Source organism: Excalfactoria chinensis, chromosome 3 (assembly GCF_039878825.1).
Source record: "Excalfactoria chinensis isolate bCotChi1 chromosome 3, bCotChi1.hap2, whole genome shotgun sequence".
Lineage (NCBI taxonomy): Eukaryota > Metazoa > Chordata > Aves > Galliformes > Phasianidae > Excalfactoria > Excalfactoria chinensis.
The window spans coordinates 96156640-96178445 of NC_092827.1; the positions used below are offsets into that span (position 1 = coordinate 96156640).

The following is a 21806-nucleotide window of genomic DNA, read 5'->3' on the forward strand; positions in this document are numbered from 1 at the left end:
GTTTTATACTACACGGTAGGAAAAGCCACAACACAGACTGCACAAACATGGTGCTTACCAGCTTCCACCCTGCCCTGTGCTTACGCTCCATTCCATATGCTTTATAACCTTGCTTGTGCACATCAGCATCCAAACGGACATAAATTCTGCTGCAGATTTAAAAGCAGACTCCTGCATTTATGCAAGGTGAGGCAAACAGATTTACAGGAGAGGTAATTCAGTCAAATGTCCCTGTGCTGTTTTACATAGCACTGGAAGTAAGATGAGACCACATCTCTCTCTCTCTCTCTTATTCAAGAAATGAGATTTCCCCCCTATAATAAGTACAGTAATTCATCTTACTCTGTTCTTATCCCAGAACCTGCTTTATGGGCTGTTTTTCTCCATTTCATAGACTGACGTGTTTTCAGCATTGATTTGTTTGTTTCCTTTAATGGGCAAAACTGTTGTACTGATGCACCCTGGTGTTGGGTGATATTGGCCATCAGGGGTTCAGGGCCGACTTGTGAAAGTGCGGGCATTAAATGATGGATTAAACTTGTCATTCAAAAGCTCCATCCTGCTTATATCCGTGGCATGTTCCGTCCTTGATAAACATTCCAAGCAAATAAGAAAAAATGCTCGGAGTAATCAAGAAGAAAAGAGGAGAGATGAAACTGTCTGAAGGTTAGAAAATATTTCCTATAAGTGATGACTCATCTCTTTTTATTTTCCATATGTAATCCCAGCGCTGTGTAGAAAGCTGTGACTAGGGGATACCCTGTGAAGAAGAAACAGCTTGGCTGGAATTGAGCACCCAATTTGTAATCAGGCTCTCAATTAGAACACAAACGCTGTCAAACAGTAACATTATCACCTATAATTGGTCCAACAGGAAGAAACACTAATTGTGACATTAGCAGCCAGAATGGTTCCAGGCAGCATCTCCGTTAAAATGCAAACACGCTAATTGACATGATGAGGAAGATGAAAAAAAAAAGAAAGAACGTAATAAAATTAGTTGTTATGCTTTATCTCAGCAAATGGAAGGCTACTTTAGAAACACTCAACAGCCAAAGGAAGGGCAGGTAGCTTTAAGCAAAGCTGTGAATGAAGTAATTAGCATCGTTGATTCACTGCCTTTGTCTCAGGGAGCCAAAGTAACTACAAAGTGATGAGTGAAGGCCAGAATCTGCTTTCTGCCTCATTAGTGTGAATTCGAAGAAGCTTCCCTGAAGTCGGTACAGTTGAGATTTATAGGATTTCTTATCTGGCCTCTCAATTACAAGCTCTGAATCGAATTCTTCCGCAGGACTCAGGGTAGCAAGGCAGACAGTAAGAACCTCTGCCTTCCATAAATCAGATGCAAATTGATGAGCAACTGTACTGCCAAAGCCTAGTGAGGAAAGATCTACCTAAGTAGAGGTTGGGCTGTCACCTGGACACTGTTGGTCTGACACACCTCAGGTGGTTCAACTCAGCATGCTAAAGAAAAGATACCACAGAGAGGGACATGGAGAATGCTCTCTGTTCCTGCTCAGTCCCAAGCAAGATGTACGTTGCCATATCCCACTGCAGGGTCTTCCCACTAACCTGACACGTCTAGACACAGTCTCAGCTCTCTCCTTGAAAAGTTTATTGTGTACAGACCCTTAGTTTTGGTGTTACACTTTCGATCTAATACATCCCCAGAATACAGATAACCATCATTTTGGGTTGGGAACTCTGAGGTTGGAGGGAGACAAAGAAGGTGTCTGGATGGCACCAGGAGTGCTTATACTCGGTAGTAGCTGCTTCTTCCCAGAATCCAGCTGAAACACGCTGTTCTTGTTGCTTCCTTGTTGCCTTAGCTTAATTCCTCCACAATATTTCTCTCCTGTTGCTTCACTGACATTTCAGCGGTCCTGTCCAAATTACTGTCCCCATTTATTTTGCTATGGGTGAAGCCTTTCCAAGGCAGCACTGCCTAGAATGGACACTGTATTACCAGCGAAGTATTAGCAGAAAGGTTAGGACTAAGCAATTGCTGATGCTTGCTCAGTCTACTATATACCCTCCTTACACTCATAGCGCTGCAGTTTCCAGTAGTCTTCTACTTAATTCTAAGGCCAAATGTTATTGTCCGGCTGCAGTCTTACCCTACTAATATTTCACATCAAGTTTTGGCAAAGGTTTATTAGCAAGTGGAGGTATTAATTTTTTTCTGGGTCTTTTCCAATATCTACACAGATGCAATTAGAGCCCCAAGAAGTAATATCGTTATCTTGGTACTAATGTGCAATGTTTGAGGTTTTTGAGTCTTTTCCTGGCAGATTTGCCTTCCAGGAGTGTAACATACTCGGCTCGCACACCGCTGCACTCCCACCGAAGTACCTGTCTGGCTTAAGTCTCTTCCGTTGTTTTGCTGCTGCTGAAATACAGACATCTGCCAATGTGACTCTTTTTCTCCATTGTAAAGGTTAGAACTGTATTTCATCTCACCCCACCCTCGTCCTTCGAGACATCCTGAGATCTCTTCTGCTTTTCAGAATTAATTGCCAGTGACACAGTCAATTCATTAGCTAAATTAAAAACCTGGGAAGCATATTGTCCAGATCTGCTGATCACAGCCTATCACAGAGTTGTACAAAGTATTTCCTTACCTGTCCCTCATTAACAGCTCTATTGACCAGGCTTCAATTCTTTCCCAAATATCCATACCACTCTTCTCCTTAAAGAGCAATCAAAAAGGGAGATAAAAACGCAGCTTGCCAACTCAACCACTGGAAATCCCTTATTGATTTCTTTGCCTCTCTTCATTAATGGGTCCGTTTTCTCTTTCTCCCTTTCAACGTATTAACATCTGTTTCTGTTTCATTTAGTACCTATTAATAAATATACCTTTTCACTTCAGTTTTCAGCTGTAACCTCCTCGTGATTTGTAGCAATAAAACAAGGTAATACGGTGGAAATATTACACATCTATGTACTTTTATGTGCTACCTGATTTCTGTGGGACTATTAGGTGACAGCCTGCTAGCTGCTAGTACAGTCTCTGGACCAAGGTTTGCTTGTTTGTTTTTTCCAAGCACATGCAGATTCTTTCACTGAGAGCAATGTGTTGCAGGAAGGCTGGGCTGTACCCCCACCCACGTACACTGTCTCCAGGCATCTCAGGGCTTTTTCTGTATAGTCCCCTAGGGAACATCCCCCAAACAGATGGCAGAGCCACTCGGGTCCATACAGAGCTCACATTGCTAACGCTGATGAGAAGCAAATCCCATTTGTCCTAGTTCAACCACACCACAAAACTTCCACCCGCTCAGCAGCTTTCCCACTGAATGGAGCAGAGAAGGCACTCTGAAGAGAGGGAGCGACTGACTCAACTGAAGGGAGAGCACCTGGAGGCACTGACACGGCTCTTGTCTCATTCAGAGGAGAGCAAAGTTTCTAGTCATGCTGGTGTGACTCATTGCTGGGACCAACTATGGCTTCCCGGTGAGAGGAAGGTCAGTGAAATGCCTTTATAATCACTGCAAAAAAGGATAATTGGGGAAGGTGTGCCCTGTCTCTGCAGGATGCTGGGGATAAAGGAATTGATCCAGTTACTCTGTACCTAGTAGCTGAGTTAGAAATTGGAACTGAGACCTGTGTGTAGACTGTTAAGGGCCATGGAAGACTTACCTTTCACTCACATGAGCTGAGCATTCAGCTCAAGCTGGCTGAATCCAAGAGGAAAATGCCAAGAACTGAAAACTTCAGAAGTCCGAAAGTACTGCCTTCACATAACAGAAATCAGATCTGTGAAAGCAGGAAAATAACCTACAATAAACCATGTGAGGGAACTTTTAGAACACTTCCTATGCCTAACACACCGCTTTTCTGCAGTAATTGCCATCCCTCCTTGTGGAAGACTCACTAGCATGTGCTGCTCAAGCAGAGGAAAACAGCAGTCCAGCAGAATATGAAGAAGGCAGGTTTGAGGACTGGGCTCCCAGCCCACAGATGTGCACGTTCATGTGATTGACCATCGGAGTAAAAGAAGAGGCTGAATGGAAAGTCCAGTGGGCCACTTGCGTGTGTGTGTATTCCAGTGTTCTTCTAGCCTTGCTCACCTAAGAAGAGGGAACCCAAACTCCAGAGTATTACTGAAGGCTAAAAGTGAATGACTGGGGTTCACACGTTGAGCAAGTGAATCTAATGGACTGCAAAGCAAGAAGAGCTTGCAAGAAGCGGAAAGAGGGCATGTACCCAGCCCAGCATCAGGTGGGAAAACACTGTCATAGAATGGCCTGGGATGAAAAGGACCACAATGATCATCCGGCTTCAACCCCTCTGCTATGTGCAGGGTCACCAACCAGACCAGGCTGCCCAGAGCCACATCCAGCCCAGCCTTGAATGCCTGCAGGGATGGGGCATCCACAGCCTCCTTGGGCAAAGGATGGCTTAGAGTTTGTACACCTGTATGGGGCTGAATGCAGCACAAAGTGCCTTTCCGTATGGAATGCATTATGTAACTTCACGTGACAGCTGCCCTGAAGTTCCTCCTTCAGCTCCTCTGTGCAGAAAGATCTTGTTTCTCTTGTAGCACTGTGCCTGCAATTACACTCTTTAGCGCTACAATTACGGGGGAATTACTCGGTGGTTCTGCTCCAGAGTATCTGTATATTAACATTAATTTGATATAAGCAGAAGAATAACCACATGACAGAATAATTGCACCCTAATGATTATATAGTTGAAGTACCTAGATTATAAAAATATACACGCATTAAGTATCAAACTAAAGAGATAATAAGAAGTCATTAATTCATGCAGGCAACTTCCAGAAGTATGAATGAGCTGTGATTAGCTATAGTAAGGCACAGCACTAATGCAATTACAGCCATCTTATTGTCTTTAATATAGGTAAAAATAAGGGAGATTGCTAGATGAACCTTTCTAAAGGCTGTTGTTTTCATTCTGAAACGGAGCGGTTCCGTTCCATTCTCCACAATGACTTTTGCACTGATTCCTTCCCCTCGCTTGTCTCGCTTCATTTTCCTCAACAGAGGGATCATACCCAGGGCTGCTGGGGGAAGACCTCGGCTCCTATGGAGGCAAGGAGGGGCGGAGGGAAGGCAGGAACGGGAAGAAGGATGGGAGCAAAAAGGGAAGGGAGACAAACGGGCAGCGCTTCCCATCGCTGCCGGTCCGGAGCCAAAAAGCGGAGTGTGGCGGCATCGGGACCCGCAGCCTCCGCCACCCGCGGGTTGCGGCCCCGCCCGTCCCGTGGCGCTGCAGCCCGCCCGGCCGCGCCGTACCGGTTTCTCTCAATGGGCGCCGGGCGCGCCTCCGCCACCCCGGCCACGCCCCCTTTATTTGCATAATGACGGCTGCCCGAACAGCCATTGGCTGCCGGCGGGCGGGCTCGAGCGTGACGTCAGCGCTCGCCGGGTAATGCCCGCGTTGTGGCGGGTAGTTGGAGCCGGCAAAGCCCGCGCAGCAGCGGCTGCGCTCGAACCGGCCCCGCGCCAGCGCCGCTCCTCGGCCACCGCGGGCTGCCGGGCGGGTGATGGCGGGGAGCCGGCTGTCCGCACGTCTCCTGGCCGCCGCCTGCCTCGCCCTCAGCCTGGCCCCGGGGGCGGCGGGGCCGCGGGACGGCCCCGGCTTGTCGCGGCTGCAGAGGAGGAGTCTGGCGGTGGACTTCGTCGTGCCCTCGCTGTTCCGCGCCTACGTGCGGGACCTGGTGCTGGCGCCGCCGGGCCGCTCCTCGGCGACGGGCCGCCTGCTGCTGGACTGCGCGCCTCTGCTCCGCGCCGCCCGAGGAGGGCCCTCCCAGCCGCCGCCGGCCGCGCCGCTCGTCCTCTCCGGCGGCTCCTCCGCGGGCGGGCGGCGGCTGCGGCGCGCCAAGCAGCTGGTGCTGGAGGTGGGCGAGGGCAGCCTGCGGGACGGCTGCGCCGCCGGGGCGCGCCTGGAGTTCGACCTCAGCGAGCCGTTCGCCGGCTGGCTCCGCGCCGGAGACGGGCGGCTGCGGGTGCGGGTGATGCCCGAGCGCCGCGGAGCCGTTCCGGGCGGCGAGCGAGGGCTCTCGGCGGCCATCCGAGCCGCCCGCCCACGCCTCCTCCTCCACGTCTCGGCGGCAGGTGAGCCGGGCGCTGCATGCCGGGCACTGCCAGCTCCCCCCGCCGGCCGCGGCTTCCCCTTGCGGCTCGTCCTTGCCGCCCAACGTACCCACGGGCTTAGGGAGCCAGGAGGGCAGCTTAGGGAGCGCCGAGGGGTTTGTATGCAGTGCGGGCGTTGCGCCAGGCAGCCACGAATGGGACCCGAAGGTGGAAGTGTCGTTAGCCTCAGGAGAGCGAGGTCAGGATGTCCGACCCTCCCCATCCCTTTCTAGGGTGTGTTCTTAGTGGGCTGGAAGGGATTCCCAAGGTGATGTGCGGGCGAACCTCGGGGAACGGCGGAAGCATTCCGAAGCTCGGTCTGACGGTCAGACGGTACACGAATGTTATTGGACATCTCTATCAGCCTTATTGCCCTTCTCTAAACATACGATGGGTGACAGGCAAACGTGAAAGAAAGCGCTTTTCTCCCAGCTTTTTTTTTTTCTTTTCTTCCAGCTGTGAGAGAGTTAATTTTCTTGCTAGTAGCTGGGACGGTGCCGTGATTTGGATGTAGGATGAGAATAGCGCTAACACACGGATGTTTCAGTTATTGCTGAGCAGTGCTGCACAGAGCCGAGGACTTCCCAGCTTCTCGCGCTGCCTTGCAGGCAGGCAGGGGCTGGGGAGCCGGGAGAGCACCGGCTCTGCTGACTCGTGCCGTTCCCAGGGATGTCCTTACCATGTGGTGTGACGCTGAGCAATAACAGCGGGGTAACGCTGGGGGGCTGCTGCTGCTCAGGGACTGGCTGGGCATCGGTTGGCTGGTGGTGAGCAATTGTGCCGTGCATCACTCATTCCGCGTAGTTCTTGCTATTTTCAATTATTGTTTCATTGTTACTAAGCTGTCATTATCTCAGCCCGTCAGTGGCGGAGCTTTTCAGTGTGCTCCCCCACCCCGCCGTGCGTGGACGGCAGTCAAGTGTTAAGCTGTTGGTCAGGCACAGCCACAGTGAACCGGCACCGAATTGATTCCTGTCCCTTTTAATGCCGTAGATGGTACTTGGTGGGCTGTATCAGCACAGTATGATGAGAAGCCGTGCATCTGAGGGGGCTCGCATAGCATCGGCATCTCTCTGAAGTGAGACCCTGGCTTGTATTTTTAGTCCTGGATGGTAGGGATGTGAAGTCAGGGTAGGGGGCAGATCCTTCATCCAGTATAAATCTTTAAATCCAATTTGTAACTTGTGCCAAATAAGGAGAGATTTCTACCTTGCTTGTTCCTGGTACCTTTCACACAAGCTCTGGTTCAGGCTCTCATACCAAGGCTGTAATAGCGAGGGGGCTGCAGGATCAAAGATCTTGTCACAGTGAGCTCAGTTTGGTAGCTTCTATGGAGCTGGTGGTGTGTCCCTGAGTAGCCACTTAATGGACCACAAAACAAACCTAGGTACGTTTTTAAGTGGTGAGAGAAGTCAGTGCTGGGCTTTGAACACAAAGTTGGAGCAACTGTGTATTACTTTTATTTAATTTCACGTTCAGCTGTAAAGCTGGGCCAGCAATGTGAGTAAATGCCAATGGAGCTCATCTCACTCCTTGCTACCTGCAGCTAAAATCAAAGCGGACCATCAGAACGGTTTCTGTGTGAATCAGTCTTATGCTTGGGGCTGAAGTGAGATACCTGGGTCAGCTCTGGCAGAGGTGAAACAGAGAGATCACTTGCTGTAAGGTGTCTGTATGGAAACATAGTCTTAAAATAATATTAAAGATGTCCAAGCCCACCACACCTGCTCTCTTTCTCTCTTTGGGAAATTCTTTATGAGTAGCAGTTCCTTTGCTTCAAGGATCTCTCTTGGCAGTGGAGACGCAGCCTTAGCTTTTAATGCTAGTTCAGCTCTGGTGCCTTTAGCGGTGAGGGAGCTGGAGGGCACGCAGCTGTCGTCTTTGAGGATGAAGGTGTGGTTTTTAACCTGGGTGAAGGATATCCTCATGAATGAACAGGCGCTGCGATGCCATGAGTGCAGCATGGAGCCTTGAGCAAAGTTTGTCAGGCTCTGGGTGCTGTCCTCGCTATTGAGCAATCCATGTTTTTGCTGAGAGATGAGCAGCAGTTAGCTCTGCCCAGTGCAATCACGCTGAAGGCAAAGCTCTGCTGCTTTTACTGCAATACAGCCTTGCAGAGTCCATTGCAGGGATGCAGGAATAGGAGGAGCAGAAGGAATGCAGAGCTCGGCTACCTATTTCACAGCAGTACCTTCTCCTAGCAGCTGTTCCTGATCTCCTGTAACAATTCCAGCTTCCTCCTGAATTCTGCACTGATGTTCCTGAAGTTTGACATTGCTATTAAATTCTCTGTCTGCTTTGCCTGTAATTAAGCTGTGCTGTATTTATACCACGACAGGGCTTTGCTCGTAGCTTTTTAGCGTGGAGTTGAGGATGTTAAACATCCATTCTTTTTGCACTGTGAAGGTGCTGTCTATATGAACGCTGCATGTCACGGCCAGCCTGAAATTTGCACCACGTAGCCCTGCTGACAGCAGGATGTGCTGACACAGTGATAGCAGCACCAGGGGCATCCAGCAGCCCAGAAGTGTGCAGATTCCAGCAATTATTATCACCATCGCAGCTAATTTGAACAGGGCTTAACTAAAGCCCTTCCTACGGCAACTGAGCCTTTCTTACATTGCTTAAGCTAATTGGAAATGGATTTCAAACAACACAATCCTCCCATCAACAGTGTAAAGAGGCTTTACTGATGTTGACACACTTAGTGGGGTTTTTTGTTGTGTTTTTTTTCCTTTCTCTTTCCAAAAAGCACCGGAGATGCCCAGAATTGCAGCACTTCCCAGGGAAAAAAAAAGGAGTGTAATTACCTTGCTTAATTACTTTCACAAAATTATCCTCCCTGGGAATGGAGATTGAATCGCACCTCAGGATGAGGAAAAACCCGCGAGGAGCCAAATTCCCATTGAGTTTAAGGTTACGGAAGAGTCCTGCGAATAATGCTGTATGCTGTTTAGCTGCTGTGCTCTGATGCTGGCTGAGAGGTATTTCACTGAAGTGAAGCTCTTCCCCTTTTTAATAGTGTTTGTGTGGGGTGGGAAGCAGTTTGTCTCAGTGTGTGACCAAACACAGTTAGTGAAAGGTGTTCTTACTGCGGTGCTGTTGTTTAACAGCCAAGCCATTGAGTTCACAGGAATTTGTGCACTGCTGTCCTGCAAACGATCTCAGTGCATGATTGCTCCGCACTTGCATGGGCTCCATAGGGACGCAGAGCCCATCTGTGCTGGCCCTGCACAGGTGTTTGCCACAGGTAACCAAATGGCTTACTGGAGGGTACCCGGACCACCAATGTTGCTAAATACATCTTTGTTAAGTTTACACTGGAAGTTTAATAAGCTGAAATGCCCATAAGATAACTTTCCATGAGAACTAATTGCCGCTTACGTACGCAAAGGCGGGAAGCATGTGTTAAAAAGGGGCTTATCGGGATGAAAATGAGTCATTCCTCCCTCTAAAGGTCAGTGTACTTTAATTCATGAATTAGATTTAACATTCCAATTTTGTTTCTTCAATAGCCATGGATAACTTCTTATCCTCTGGCTAGGGGAAATATTACTCCTGCGCAGTGGCCTTCATCTCCAATTTTATTAACTTGCCACACATACTTTCCCTGGAACTGCATTCACTGCTATACCGCCACTATTATAACACTGAGACAATCCGGCTTTGCGTCTTTAGGGTAGCGCTGCTGCGCACCTGAGCTCATCGGCAGGAGGAATTTCTTACGTGAGCTTAGAAAGAACTTCAGAGCAGAGGAAAATATGGTTTTGAAAGCGAGTGTTTTGAAAATGAAAATCAGAGCTCGGAGCTGAAAGCTGACTGTGGTGAAATCCCCAGCGTTTTCCACGTATTTCTGAGGTAGTATCATTTGATTGGGGTCTTGTAGTTGTATTTTTCTTTTCTGTTTGTTGCTTTGGTGTTTTTTGTTTCCGAAGAATGAAGTTTGGAGCTCTGCGAGGCGCAGCGGAAGGCTGTAAAAGGCTTCAAATGCTTTCCAGTTGTTCGCCATTGTTCTCTCATATACAGTCAAGGGATTGGATCTGGTATGTGAGATGTGATCTTCCTCTTCTGGTAAATCAGAACTCAGTGAATCTAAGTCTGAATCATTGCAGTAGGGCTTTTGAATGGCTCCCATTTTAGTGCAAGTAGTTTTCATCTGTTCTGCTGGAGACTTATGCATTTCTTAGACATGCATTAGTGCAAACTGAGGTTTTCTTTTACCCTTGGGTTGTTCTAGGTGTTAGGACACCTAGGCCTTCAAATGACGATGCCTTCTGAAGAGGAAGGAAGCCAATAGCGCTGGGTTTTGGCTGGGCTGGTGGGCAGGACAGTCCCAAATCTGTGCTGTCCTGGCCAAGGCACGCACCTACACCATCAATGCCAGAGGAAACTCACAGCACATGATTCACTTAATGATGGTGCCTTGTTCGCTGTGTACCTGCTGCCCACAAATCCCTTAGGGCTTTGCACATTTGTCAGCAATGAGTTGGCTGATGATGTTAGAGGCGCTGCTCAGTCCTTTAAGTACTTCAATGGGAAACCTTTTGTGATTGCAGTACCACGTGGCTCTGCTGGGAGTCGTGTGGTGCTGCCCTCTTCAGTGGGAGTTGAGGTTATGGCACAATGTGGTTGGGATTTCCAGGTCTTTTTTTTTAATCTGCAAATTTCATTTGCTCTTAGGCAGAACACGTTCTTATAAATATTCCTGTTTGTAAGTTTATTCGGTAAAAGATCCATAAACAAACACCCAAAGGAGCGCAGTTGATTGGGTTGATTCTTTACTATTATGTATGGAAATTTATAGCAGATCTTAAAAAAGATGCCTTCTCTAATGTTGTGCTTTAATTTCCTCAGCCTTAAATATAGAGAATAAATACCTACATCAGAGGAGTGCAGTGGGAAACTTAAGTGCTTTGTTATACGAAGGTAGAAACACACTGCAGAATCAGAGCTGGTCTTGCAGTGTCTGAACTGTACTTGAATTGGTTTGTGACGGTATTTGTGAATTAGTCTAAAAGTAACAGAGAAATGGGGCAGCATTTAGCTGCTGTATACCTCACAGATCTTAGAGTCATAACTGAACCTTGTCATAGTCAAGAAAACACCACCTTCCCAATGCATCTGTGCTCACTTATTTGGGTTGATGCTGTTTTGGGAGTCCATCTGGAGATTTCTTTCCAAGCAGCCATCAGGTTAAGCAGTATTCCTGGACACTTCCCAAGCATCTGCTTGGGCTACACAGAACCTGGAGCAGTGAGACTAGGGGCACTGACAAGGGATACGTTTAGCAGCAAGCAGTCCAAGTTTCCTGCCTTCCACATCCTTCTGCCCTCTGAGCCATAGCAGCTGTTTGCCAAGGAGCTGCTCAGCAGGGCTGCAGTGCTGAGCCAAGCAAGGTCTGTTCTGAAATGTGCCACATTTGTCTTGCTCCTCTAACTCAAGAAAAACTTGGTCGGAGAAAAATGTCATGGATGCATAAATGCAGATTTGATAAGTCTGACCTTTCTTTTCCTCTGAACAATGAATGTCAGAAAGCTTAAAATGACAAGCTGGAATTGCTGGAAGTTATTTATGTGTTTAAATATTTAGGCAAGAAACATGTTCTGAGACTAAAGTCTAATTTACATGGGTGCTCTGATTTATGACTGAGGCAGCCAAGTAGTTTCTTGGTTGTCACTATACTGCTTAGCATGGCTACTCAGAAATACGCCGTGACAACACAGATAGGACTTAGATATCTCTGCTCTCAGAAGCTATAAACTATGTCAGTGTTAGCGATAGAGAATTGTCTTCACTTGTCCCTCCTGTAGGATACGACACGTGGTTGAGTTGTTCTATCTGGATCCAGCAGGTAGAGCTGATAGCTTGCTACGCAGACTCCAGGCTACTTTCTAACAACAGATATTCTAAAGAAGATGGTACACTGCTACACAAAGATAGGAGCAAACATGGGAATGTAGGTGCTGAACACAAAGTGATCCCTACAATGTGAAAATATTCTATCAGTTGGTATTTTGCATTTATTTTTACTTTTGCCACTGACCTTCAGTATTTTGCAAAGAGCTCTAGAGTAGTTGCAGGATTCGGGTTCTGCTCTGACTCTTTAATGCTGATTTAACTGTCTTGCAGTATTGGGTCTGCCATTGGTGAATATGGCAGTGAGTGAGCATGGAGGAAGAGAGCATCACACAAGGAATTGGAACCAGCAGAGGGCTTTAACATGAAATCCATCGTTCTGTGCTTTGCATAACAAGGGTAGTACTTCTACGAGGCTTCCACGCTCCATTGGGTGGAAGATGCCATTTTTCACAGGTTACTCTTGCTTTCTAAAACCTTCAATAAATGCAGTAAGAAAGTTTGAACTCTTGAGATTTAGAAGGGAAAACTACAACAACCTGCCATATTGATTTACTTCCATGTCTGCAGAGCTAATCGTAGTGCTGCTATTTCCTTCCCGCTAAGGGAAAGCCAGCTTCTGAAACTTCAAATGACAGTGGTTTTGCCTGATCTGACAAAAGACTGGAAAAAAAACTATGGGCCGTGCTTTTGCCTGTTAAAACATTATCCTTTCTTAAAGCCCAAATGGCAAAACGTAGCTTTTTAGGGAAGGGGAAATCTCATGGATGTGGTGTGAGGAGCTCTGTTTCTGATTTGATGCTTAAGGTATTGGAATCTAATACAGAATGTAGGATTTCAGATTATTTGTAGCTTCAGTGATGTGCTCATTTCTTCCAGGATTACAAATGGCAAAATTGTGATGCTAGGCCTGAACCTTTCATCTAGATCTTTCTAGAAACAAGGGGTATGCTCTCTTCAAGCCTGCCTCCAGCAGCTCTTCCAGTTATTCTGCTGATTGCCGAAGTCTTTTAGTGGCCACCCAATGCTTATCGCAAGGCAGAGGAACTTTCCTGTTAAAACAAGTACATATGTGGAATGGTTTGGACTTGGATGTCCACTGTAGCAATGTACTATAAAGGAAGAGGTGTGGGCTCTTGCTGCAACCTTCTCACCGTCTTCTTACAGGCAGCTCTTTCCAGTCTCCTGTATTATAAAACAATGTCTTGAAAGATGGTGAGATGATCAGGTGAAGAAAAGACAAAAACTTGGTGGTGAGTGTGGGGAATGACATGGCTGTGTTTGGCAACTTGAACGTGTATATCTTGATGTCTGTTAGGAAGAGGTAATACCCGTCTATATACATCCTCAGTGATGTGCCTCAACAGATGTTTTGGAACGGTTTATATTTTCACCTCATGCTCTTTCCAGGACTTCTATGTCATTGGACATTTCTTTCTATCTGGGTTTTGAAAGCTTGCGTGGGCTTTTGAGTGCAGTCTTTGTAGTGCCTGTGATATGTTGCTGAGTACCTGTGATTTCACTTGTTGGAAACCATAGAGCTCTACAAGACACAACACTTCTGGTTTCAGGATGCACATTGGCATTCTCATGCTGTTTCTACTGGCTGTTTAAGTACCAAGCTATCTCAGATGCATCAGAATGTCTGGGCTATTTATAGCCCCTTTCATCTTACTTCTCAAAATTCCTTAAGCCTTATCACCCTACTGACATCTTGAAGCATTATTATATTTATTTTACAGAGAGACCGCAGAAGCCAAAGGTGGAAATAGCAGTATTTGATTATGTTAGAATGCAAGTGTTGAATGCAATTTTTTCATTAGGAATGTACTAAATAGTGATGCTCCTTTCTGCTTCCCACAGAAGGCCAAGAAAGAGCAAGAAATCAGAGCAGAGTGTCTTACTGGAAGCGCTGCAGCAGTTATTGGCAGAGCTACTTGGAATCCTCTTTGCTTTGAACTGTTTGCAGTGTTTGTCTTTCACATAAATTTATTGGGTTGTGGGTTTTTGTTTCATTCTGTTGTTGTTTTTAAATGATTTTTTTTGAGAGCATCCCTGATGTGCTGAGTAGCTCCCAGTCTTCAGAACTTGCCCTCTGGCCTTTCCGCTTGTAGGGCAGCGTGTGTCAGCATTAGGGAGCATGATGCAGTGCTTATTTCTGAGGGACAAATCATTATTGACGCTAATTAAACTTGAAGCTAATGAGAAGGGATTACTTTTCAAGAGTGAAGAGGAGGCCAGAATAGTTATTATAGGTTAATAATTCTTCTAAAAGACTTGCTTTAAATAACAATTTGTTTTATCAACTTCTTTTTGTTTTACATCTTGCAAGCGGCTTCTTTGAAGAGGCTTCAAAGTATAATTACTGCATTGACCTCATCTAGCTCTCGATCAGTAATCTCCTTTCATCAGCAAAAGGTTAATAAGATCTTTAAGAAAAGGAATTCCTTGGCTTCTCTTTACGTGGACATTTCAGGACAGGTTTATCTGTATGTATTTCCTATTACCCTTCTGCATGGTTTCCTTGGAGTATTTGCTATACTTTTGAAAAATGGAACTTTCATAAAGCATTCCCAATTTAATGGTTACCTTACCAAATAGGAACACTACAGAAGTGGAGAGTGGATCTATAGTCAAGGCTGGCCTGAGCTTTGGCCCTGAAGTCAGAAGTTCTCATGTTTGTAAAGCACAAGAGCTCCTGGTTCACCTGGGTGTTATCTCAGCTAGTAGGGCAATGAGGTGCCTGCATAATGGTTAGTTAGTTTAGCAGCCAAGGAAGGGAGGAGATGAAGCTTGCTTTACTCAGGAGCTCCTGCTGGGAAACACAATGGCTTTTTGGTAGAGGAGGGCATACGTTGGGCCACTTTGCTTCCTCCCTGCTCTCTTGTCATCACGTTCCTCTACTCATCTCTTTGCAGAGATGAGATTCTTACAGTTGTGTACTACAAAAAAAGGCAGAAGATAACTGGATTATCGATGATATTCTGATTGCAAAAAGTCAAATAAAATGTTTGTGGGCAGGGAGAATATCGGTCTTAATCAGCTGTAAGCATTAGGGCAGCCCAAGTGCTCCATTAAGCAGCTGCCTGATGCATTCTGGCCAGGGAACTGCTTTGCAGATGAGAAGCTCATGCATTAACATGTGGGCTGGAAAGGCAAGTGACTGTGTTTGAAGCCGATGAAGGTGCTGTGCACAGAGCACAAGGGCTCAGATAAATGGAGGGAGGTTGCAGTTTAGAGGAGCCCCTCAGTGTTGAGGTGGTTTTACTACTAATTGCAGATTACAGTCTGAGACTTGTCACGGCATCTCCAAGGAGTGATGTTCACCAGTCCTCAACTCAAGAGCTGTGTGGGCGATTGTATTATGTTCTCAAATAAGAACATCTCCTGAGTGTCTGTTTGTGCCACTAGGTTCTGTAAAGGAGACAAAATCCAGCTCCTTGGATTTTGGATAACATTGAAGTGTCTGGTCCCTTTTGTACATAGAGTTTGAGACCACATGAAACACAGCTTTTGATCAGACTTCTTTCTCTGCTTTGCCAGCCGTATACTGGTCTTTATCTCCTGAAACAAGGCAGCATTAAGTTTTAAGATTTGATTCAGTAACATTCTATGGATAATAATTATGGTTGATATTAAGCCTTCAGCAACCAGTCTGGATGGAGACTTAATATATTGAGGTTTATTGCTTTTTTTTTTTTTAACGTCAATTGTAAAGCAGTGTCAGCTATATGAAAAGAGAGGAAAGAAATATCAATGAACTCTGCTTCTCTGCAGGGTGTTGGTGTGCTCGCCACTTAATATTGCCAGCACAGTGGGAGCTTGGCGAAAAGATTTTGTTTACAGACTCTGTTTGCGCAGCTGCAGAGATGTGATGAATGAATGAGTAAATGAGTGAGTACAGCAATCCTGTGCTGGGAAAGGGAATCCATTAGTAGATAGACCCTGGAAATCAATTGATCCTCCTTTTCATAAATGTGTGAAGTGCAGCTTTTTCAGCTCTGCTGTTTAAAGAGCTACGCAACTTCCTCTGAGCCTTATGGAAGTTCTGGATGAGAATTCTTTAGGTAGCCCATAGTGATGAGTTCAGTGAGTTGCTTCATTTGTTTTCCAGAAGTTTACCAGATCTTCCCAGGACGCAGCTGTATGTCATGGCTGTTTATGGAGATGGTCCCAGAACCAAACTGGTGACCATGCTGAGCAGAAGGCGTCTCTAATAGCTTGAGTTCTGAAATGCCATTAGGTTGTGTAATATTAATTACAATACAACAAAAAGGAAACTTGTGTTAGTTTCCATATGGGGTTAAGTTGTTCTGTTGTATTGGCACTGAAAAAGTCACCTGGAGGACTCGGGGACAGATTCTTGCTCAGTTGAGCCTTGTGACGTCAGCTAATGCATCATACACTGTAAATGTACTGTGCTTTATTGTTGCTTTTATTTGCCTTGCTCCCCCTTATAACTTTCTATGTAAGGAAGTCTACCTTCCTGGTAAGTTCAAATAAGATTCTATTTGTGTCCTTTTTGCCTCTTTGATGGGAAAGCAGAAGGGAATTCTAAACTGCTTTGGGAGCTACATGGAGGCCTTTCTTTGACATCCCTAAATATATGAGTAATGGGGTGCTTAGAAACAATTTTATGTGTGATGGATGCTCAACAATAAGGAATCGCAAATTGTGGGCAGCAGAGCTTAGAGAGGAGAGCTGCTCAACAAGATTAATAGGAAGGGGGACCTTTAGTATAATGAAAGACACAGCTCAGGCTTGAAAACAGACAATGACACACTAGATGGAGTCTTAAGGAGCTGGACAGTCAGGTTTCCTCTATAGGAGGTTATGCTAGAGCCTCTTCCTATATAACAGAAGAGCCATGAAACAAATGCATTGTAATTCCCAATTCCGCCACAGGAACCCACACCTGTACACCGAGGGATCAGATTATCTAAGGGACTGCCTGTCAAGCTGGTCGTAGGGATGTCAAAGGAAACCTTGAAATTTCTTTTGATGTAAGAAATGCAAGCAAATAAGGAGAGACAAGATGAGTCCAGAGTAGAATATAGATGAGCTTCAGCACCGTAGGGTTTATTTTATAACCAAAATAAAATTATTTTAAGTGCTTTACTGAGTGTTTGGTATAAGACTCAAGTCAGTGAGAGTCTCCTTGGATCTTACCTGGCCAGATTTTCCTGCAAGGGCAAAAGCTCATGACTGTAGACAAACTATGCAAATTAAAGGTAGTTAAAAACTAGGTCCCTCTTTAATTAATAATCAAATGCACCTTTAAACTTTTATTTACTGTTGGAAATATTGTCAAGCTTAAAAGAGAACAAAAGAGATCAGTATTTTGACAGGTGATAATAACTCCCCCTGTGACTGTGGAGCAGAGTTGGTAAACTGTTACTGGAACTGGCCACAGGATCATTGTTACGCCTGCCACTTCTATGATCTTTCTCTGACAAGGATAATAGTGTGTGGAAATGAAGCCAGCAAACATGTAAAATACATCTAAATATAGAGGACAAAACAAGTAATAACTGGGCCAGTAATCAGATGCAGAATGCCTTATCTGTAACTACAGTGGCTTGAAATATGGCTGGTGGATAAACATTAAGAGGACCGTGAAGCTGAGAATAAATAGAGCAATATCCTCTAAATGGTAAAGAGCTGAAGCATGATACCCTGGAAAGACATTCAGGACATACTGCATAAGGAAGATCTCTCAAATTTGTCAGGCAGATGTGCAGCTGGTAAGTAGATGAGTCACTGGGACACTGAGTGAAATGCTGGGAGAAAGAAATTACGGAGGGTTGCATTAGTGTAACTGAAGGCAGTACATTACTTTGCACTGAAGTGTAGCATTCTGTGGAGAAAGCAATGACTGTCATCCTATAGAGTCACGGAAAGGCCGAGGTTGGAAGGGACCTTAAAGTCATCCAGTTTCACCCCCCTGCTCTGGGCAGGGTTGCTACCAACTAAATCAGGCTAGAATGATCAAACTAAGTGGAGATATGCCACAGATTTATGCTGTAGCATATAGGGAGCAGGGACTTCTCTTCCATGCAGTTGTAATTTCCAGGTTTCCTTGAAGGCCTTGGACTTGAGCTTGATGGGAGGTAAAGGCCAGCTGAAGTCAATGGCATCTTCTGGTTATATACCTACTTCACTCTCTTGCTCTAAGATATGTGCAGACTGGACAGAAACCACCTTCCCTGCTTTTTGCTGCCAGGCTATCTGCTGTTAGTGCGTCGTAAGACACAGCACACCAGTTGGGTTTCTTTCATGGCAGAAGATTAAAAATTGTTTCTTTTCAGGCTTTATTTGTTTATTTTTAATAAGCTCCTAGCTTAGGATGATGAGCTAAAGAAGATATAGTTGAAGATATTGTTGTTAAGTTTAGCCACTAGAGCAGTGTTGTCCTTTCACTGGCCAAACAAGCATGTGAGATGCTGAGAGCCCATATTCTTGAAGTCTTGTCATTGCACTGTGGGCCTTTGGGCATCAACTGTTGCTCATGGGTGTTAGCAGTTAAACACGTGCTGCTGTAGCCAGCTCTCAGGTTTGTGGCATCCTCTGTCTGGGTTCTGAGTTGAACGAAGGCAAGAGAGGTATCATCCCTATAAGGGGAATGAAGGACTAAAGTATCCTAGTGAATGCAAAGCAAAACACATCAGCTCTCCAGAGCCCAGGAGGAAAGTACTTGTCTGTCTTATCATAATATGCCTAAATTAAAAGAAATGGAAAGTTCTGATAATCACCTTCTAAAAACTTTATATCCTCTGTTCATTAAGTGCTATCTCTCTGAAGACTTTAGTCTCAACTCTTTTTTTACCTTTACTTAATATGAAATTATGTTCAGTTTGTCCCCAAGGTGCAGTGCAAACAGACCATTTCTATCTCCCGGCTGAGGTTAAGCACCCTTCCCCTTTCTTACCCTGACTGTGCTGCTATAGTCATGCCTTCTTGATACTTTTACATGGTATTCCAGACCTCAAACTAAAAAGGTCAATAAATTTACCCTTTTATGCCTCATGGTAAAAGTTCGAAGTATCTGATACTGACATTATTTCCAGTAACCTTTTGTCACTGAAAAGTGTGGAATTAAGGTGGATTTTTTCTTTTTTATTCCCCAATAGATTAAATGGATTGGAAGGGGGAAATGGAGGCAATGTGCGTTCTGAAAAGAAAAAAATCAACTAACTTGAGATGTCTCCGTGAAAGTAGAACTCACTTTTTACTTGAGAAGGAACAGAAAGAAAATGCCTTGTTATAATCATAGAATCGTTGGAGTTGGAAGGGAATCTTAAAGGCCATCTAGTCCAATGCATTGAACAGCTCCATCAGGTGCTCAGAGCCCCATCCAGACTGACCTTGAATGTCTCCAAGGGTGAGGCATCCACCTCTTATAGTCTAAAACTATTTCTCCTTGTCCTCTCACAACAGACCCTGCTAAAGAGTGCTGCCTTCTGTCCCTTTAGATTCTGGAAGGCCACTCTCAGGTCTTCTCAGAGTCTTCTCCAGTATGAATAGCCCCAGCTCTCTCAGTCTGTCCTCATAGGGAGGTGTTCCATCCCTGGGATCATTTTTGTATCCCTCCTCTGGATGCACTCCAGCAGGTTCATGTCTCTCGTGTACTGAGGACTCCACATCTGGACATGGTACTCCAGGTGAGGTCTCTTCACAGAGCAGAGGGGCAGGATCACCTCCCTCATGTTGGTGGCCATGCTGCTTTGGATGTGGCCCAGGATACATCTGCCTTTCTGGGCTGTGAGGACACAGTACTGACTCATGTCTAGATTGTCATTCAGCAGTACTCCGGATGTTGGTGAGCAGAACACAAGGCTATTTTAAAAGGCAATTCCTTTTTAGTTGTAATTACTAGAGTTGTAATTACTTTAGTTGTAAGTACTAGTTCGGGCTTGGAACAGTTCAGAAATATATGTATTTTTTCAGTTTCTAAACTTGTCCAACCAGAGCTTCTTCCAAATAATGTCCTGAGAAATGTCCCCTTTGTTCATAGTTTTGGCTTCATAGCAAGATTTCTCTCTCATGGGTGCACTGTATTTCAGGCAGTATAAACTTTACTCTGCATCAGGATGTTGGTACTGATGCTCTAAGAAGAAAAACTTCTATATAGTGAGCTTTGAGCTGCTTCAGGCATGTCCCTGGGCTAGCAGTGAAAGCCTGGCTTTCAAGTTAGCTTTGAGAATGTGGCTCTTTATCTAGAGCTTCCTCACTTACCTGTGGTCACCGCTTGACTAAATCCTGCTTCCACATTCTTATGGATGTTTTCCTTATGCTGGAGTGATTAGGGCATCTTGAGGACAGAATCCTACAAGGGCTGGAAGCTCTGCTGTTTTCCCCTGGACGAATCACAGGTGTCTCTTGTCTCACTGTAGTGTCCATTATTGTTCTTAAGATTGCTGGGGTCATAAATAGGGAATTTCAGCTCTTCCTTTTAGTGTATGCCTAAGAACAAGGAGGTGCTGTGTGCAGCCCAGGGTTGGGCTGAGTAATCCTTGTGGGTCCCTTCCAGCTCAGGATATGTGATCCAGCTCATGGTTCTGTGATTGGTCCCATACAAATCTTCCCTGATGTGATTTTCTCTAAAGGTTTCTTTCCAAGTCCTATATTTTATATTGCTTTTCTGAACATGTAACTCTTCTCTCAGAGGCGCTCCATAAAAGCAGAGTGCTGCTGTTTCTCTGAGTAGCATTAGAGCAGTGACAAAGCTAAGGGAGGCTCACAGCATGGTGATAAACTACTGTCTTGTCAAGTTTTTTGCTGGCTAAATGGAAAATGAATCAGGCATCTTTACGCTTCAAAATGGAGAGAGATAAGGGCAGCTTCAGTGTTTCAGACACAGCCACGAACGTCCATGAAGTGAAGGGTTGTTGGGTTTTTTAGCTGACGTCTTTGCAGTGAGGGACTCTGTTTTTCTGCAGTTTTCGTGTGTGTTTTTGTGGTGTTGTTTTTTTTCTCTTAAATGTGCATTTAGTAATGTATTAAAAAACTAAGATTCCATCTGTTAACGGTATCCCTTGAAATGCAGTTCTAATAATCTGATAACCTTAAGCTCAGGTTGAGCTATTTCATCAAAACAGGTCAGACTGCCACTCAATAAAGTAACAAACTGCTGTATTTAAGTGTGGTGGGAAGTTGTTTTGTAAGCAGTTCCATAGCCTTACGTGATTATACTCTTCTCAGCAAAGTGACAACATCAGTGAATCTTGCTGCCTTACTGAAATGGGAGGGAATTAGAAGTGAATTTGGCTGTCTCCCAAGGTTGTTAACACTGAATAGGTTGTGTTCTGATGTGTCATCTGGGAGCATCTCTGATACTGCCAGGAAGATAAGAAACTCTGACCTAACGTTTGTTCTTTAGTCTTCTATATTTGAACACTTTGCTTAGTTCGCTTTGTTCTTCTTCATCTTGCAGGGATCTCATATAATCTCTGGTTAGGGCTGATAACTGCGGTAGTGGCATACATTCCAAGCCAGTTTGGTGTGTCTGTCAGGTCAGCGATGGGCAGTGATATGTTGCACTGTCAGCTGTGACCTGTGCTTTTCTTCCTCACTCTTGTGAGTCTATTCTGCCCCAGTTGAAACTGTATGTAATGGAACATCAGCTGAGAGGTACCTGGAGATCATGGGTTTGCTTTCTACCAGGTGGAGGTATACGGAGTGTAAACATCTAGGCTGTTAGCGTTTGTCTCAGGAGGTGGAGATCTGCTTTCTACCACACCAAAAGCTCCAACGAGTTTGCCTTTGCAGTTCCCAAGTCAGTTTTGGTCTGGCTTCTTTAGGGCAGCTTAAGCTGTGCTGTGTTGCTGTTGTTATTAAACTCTCTTCTTT

General features: G+C 45.3%; 2 protein-coding genes across 4 annotated transcripts in view; both read left to right on the forward strand.

The window, feature by feature from the left end:
• The window catches only part of LOC140249944 (uncharacterized), a 63248-nt gene extending 57850 nt beyond the window's left edge, over nucleotides 1–5398 (forward strand). Inside the window, exon 4 of the mRNA XM_072332220.1 lies at nucleotides 5010–5398. Within this exon, the coding sequence (XP_072188321.1) occupies nucleotides 5010–5398 (389 nt within the window). The remainder of the gene's footprint in view (nucleotides 1–5009) is intronic.
• Nucleotides 1–21806, forward strand: part of ALK (ALK receptor tyrosine kinase) — a 306001-nt gene that overhangs the window by 20234 nt on the left and 263961 nt on the right. The window contains exon 1 of one of the 3 annotated variants that reach the window (XM_072332047.1): nucleotides 5432–6083. The exons of 1 other annotated variant lie outside the window; for it this stretch is intronic. In XM_072332047.1, coding sequence (XP_072188148.1) covers nucleotides 5513–6083 — 571 coding nt within the window. In that variant the 5' untranslated portion in view covers nucleotides 5432–5512. Of the gene's footprint in view, nucleotides 1–5431; nucleotides 6084–21806 lie in introns of those variants that run through there. One more of the 3 variants, XM_072332048.1, reaches the window with a different exon arrangement.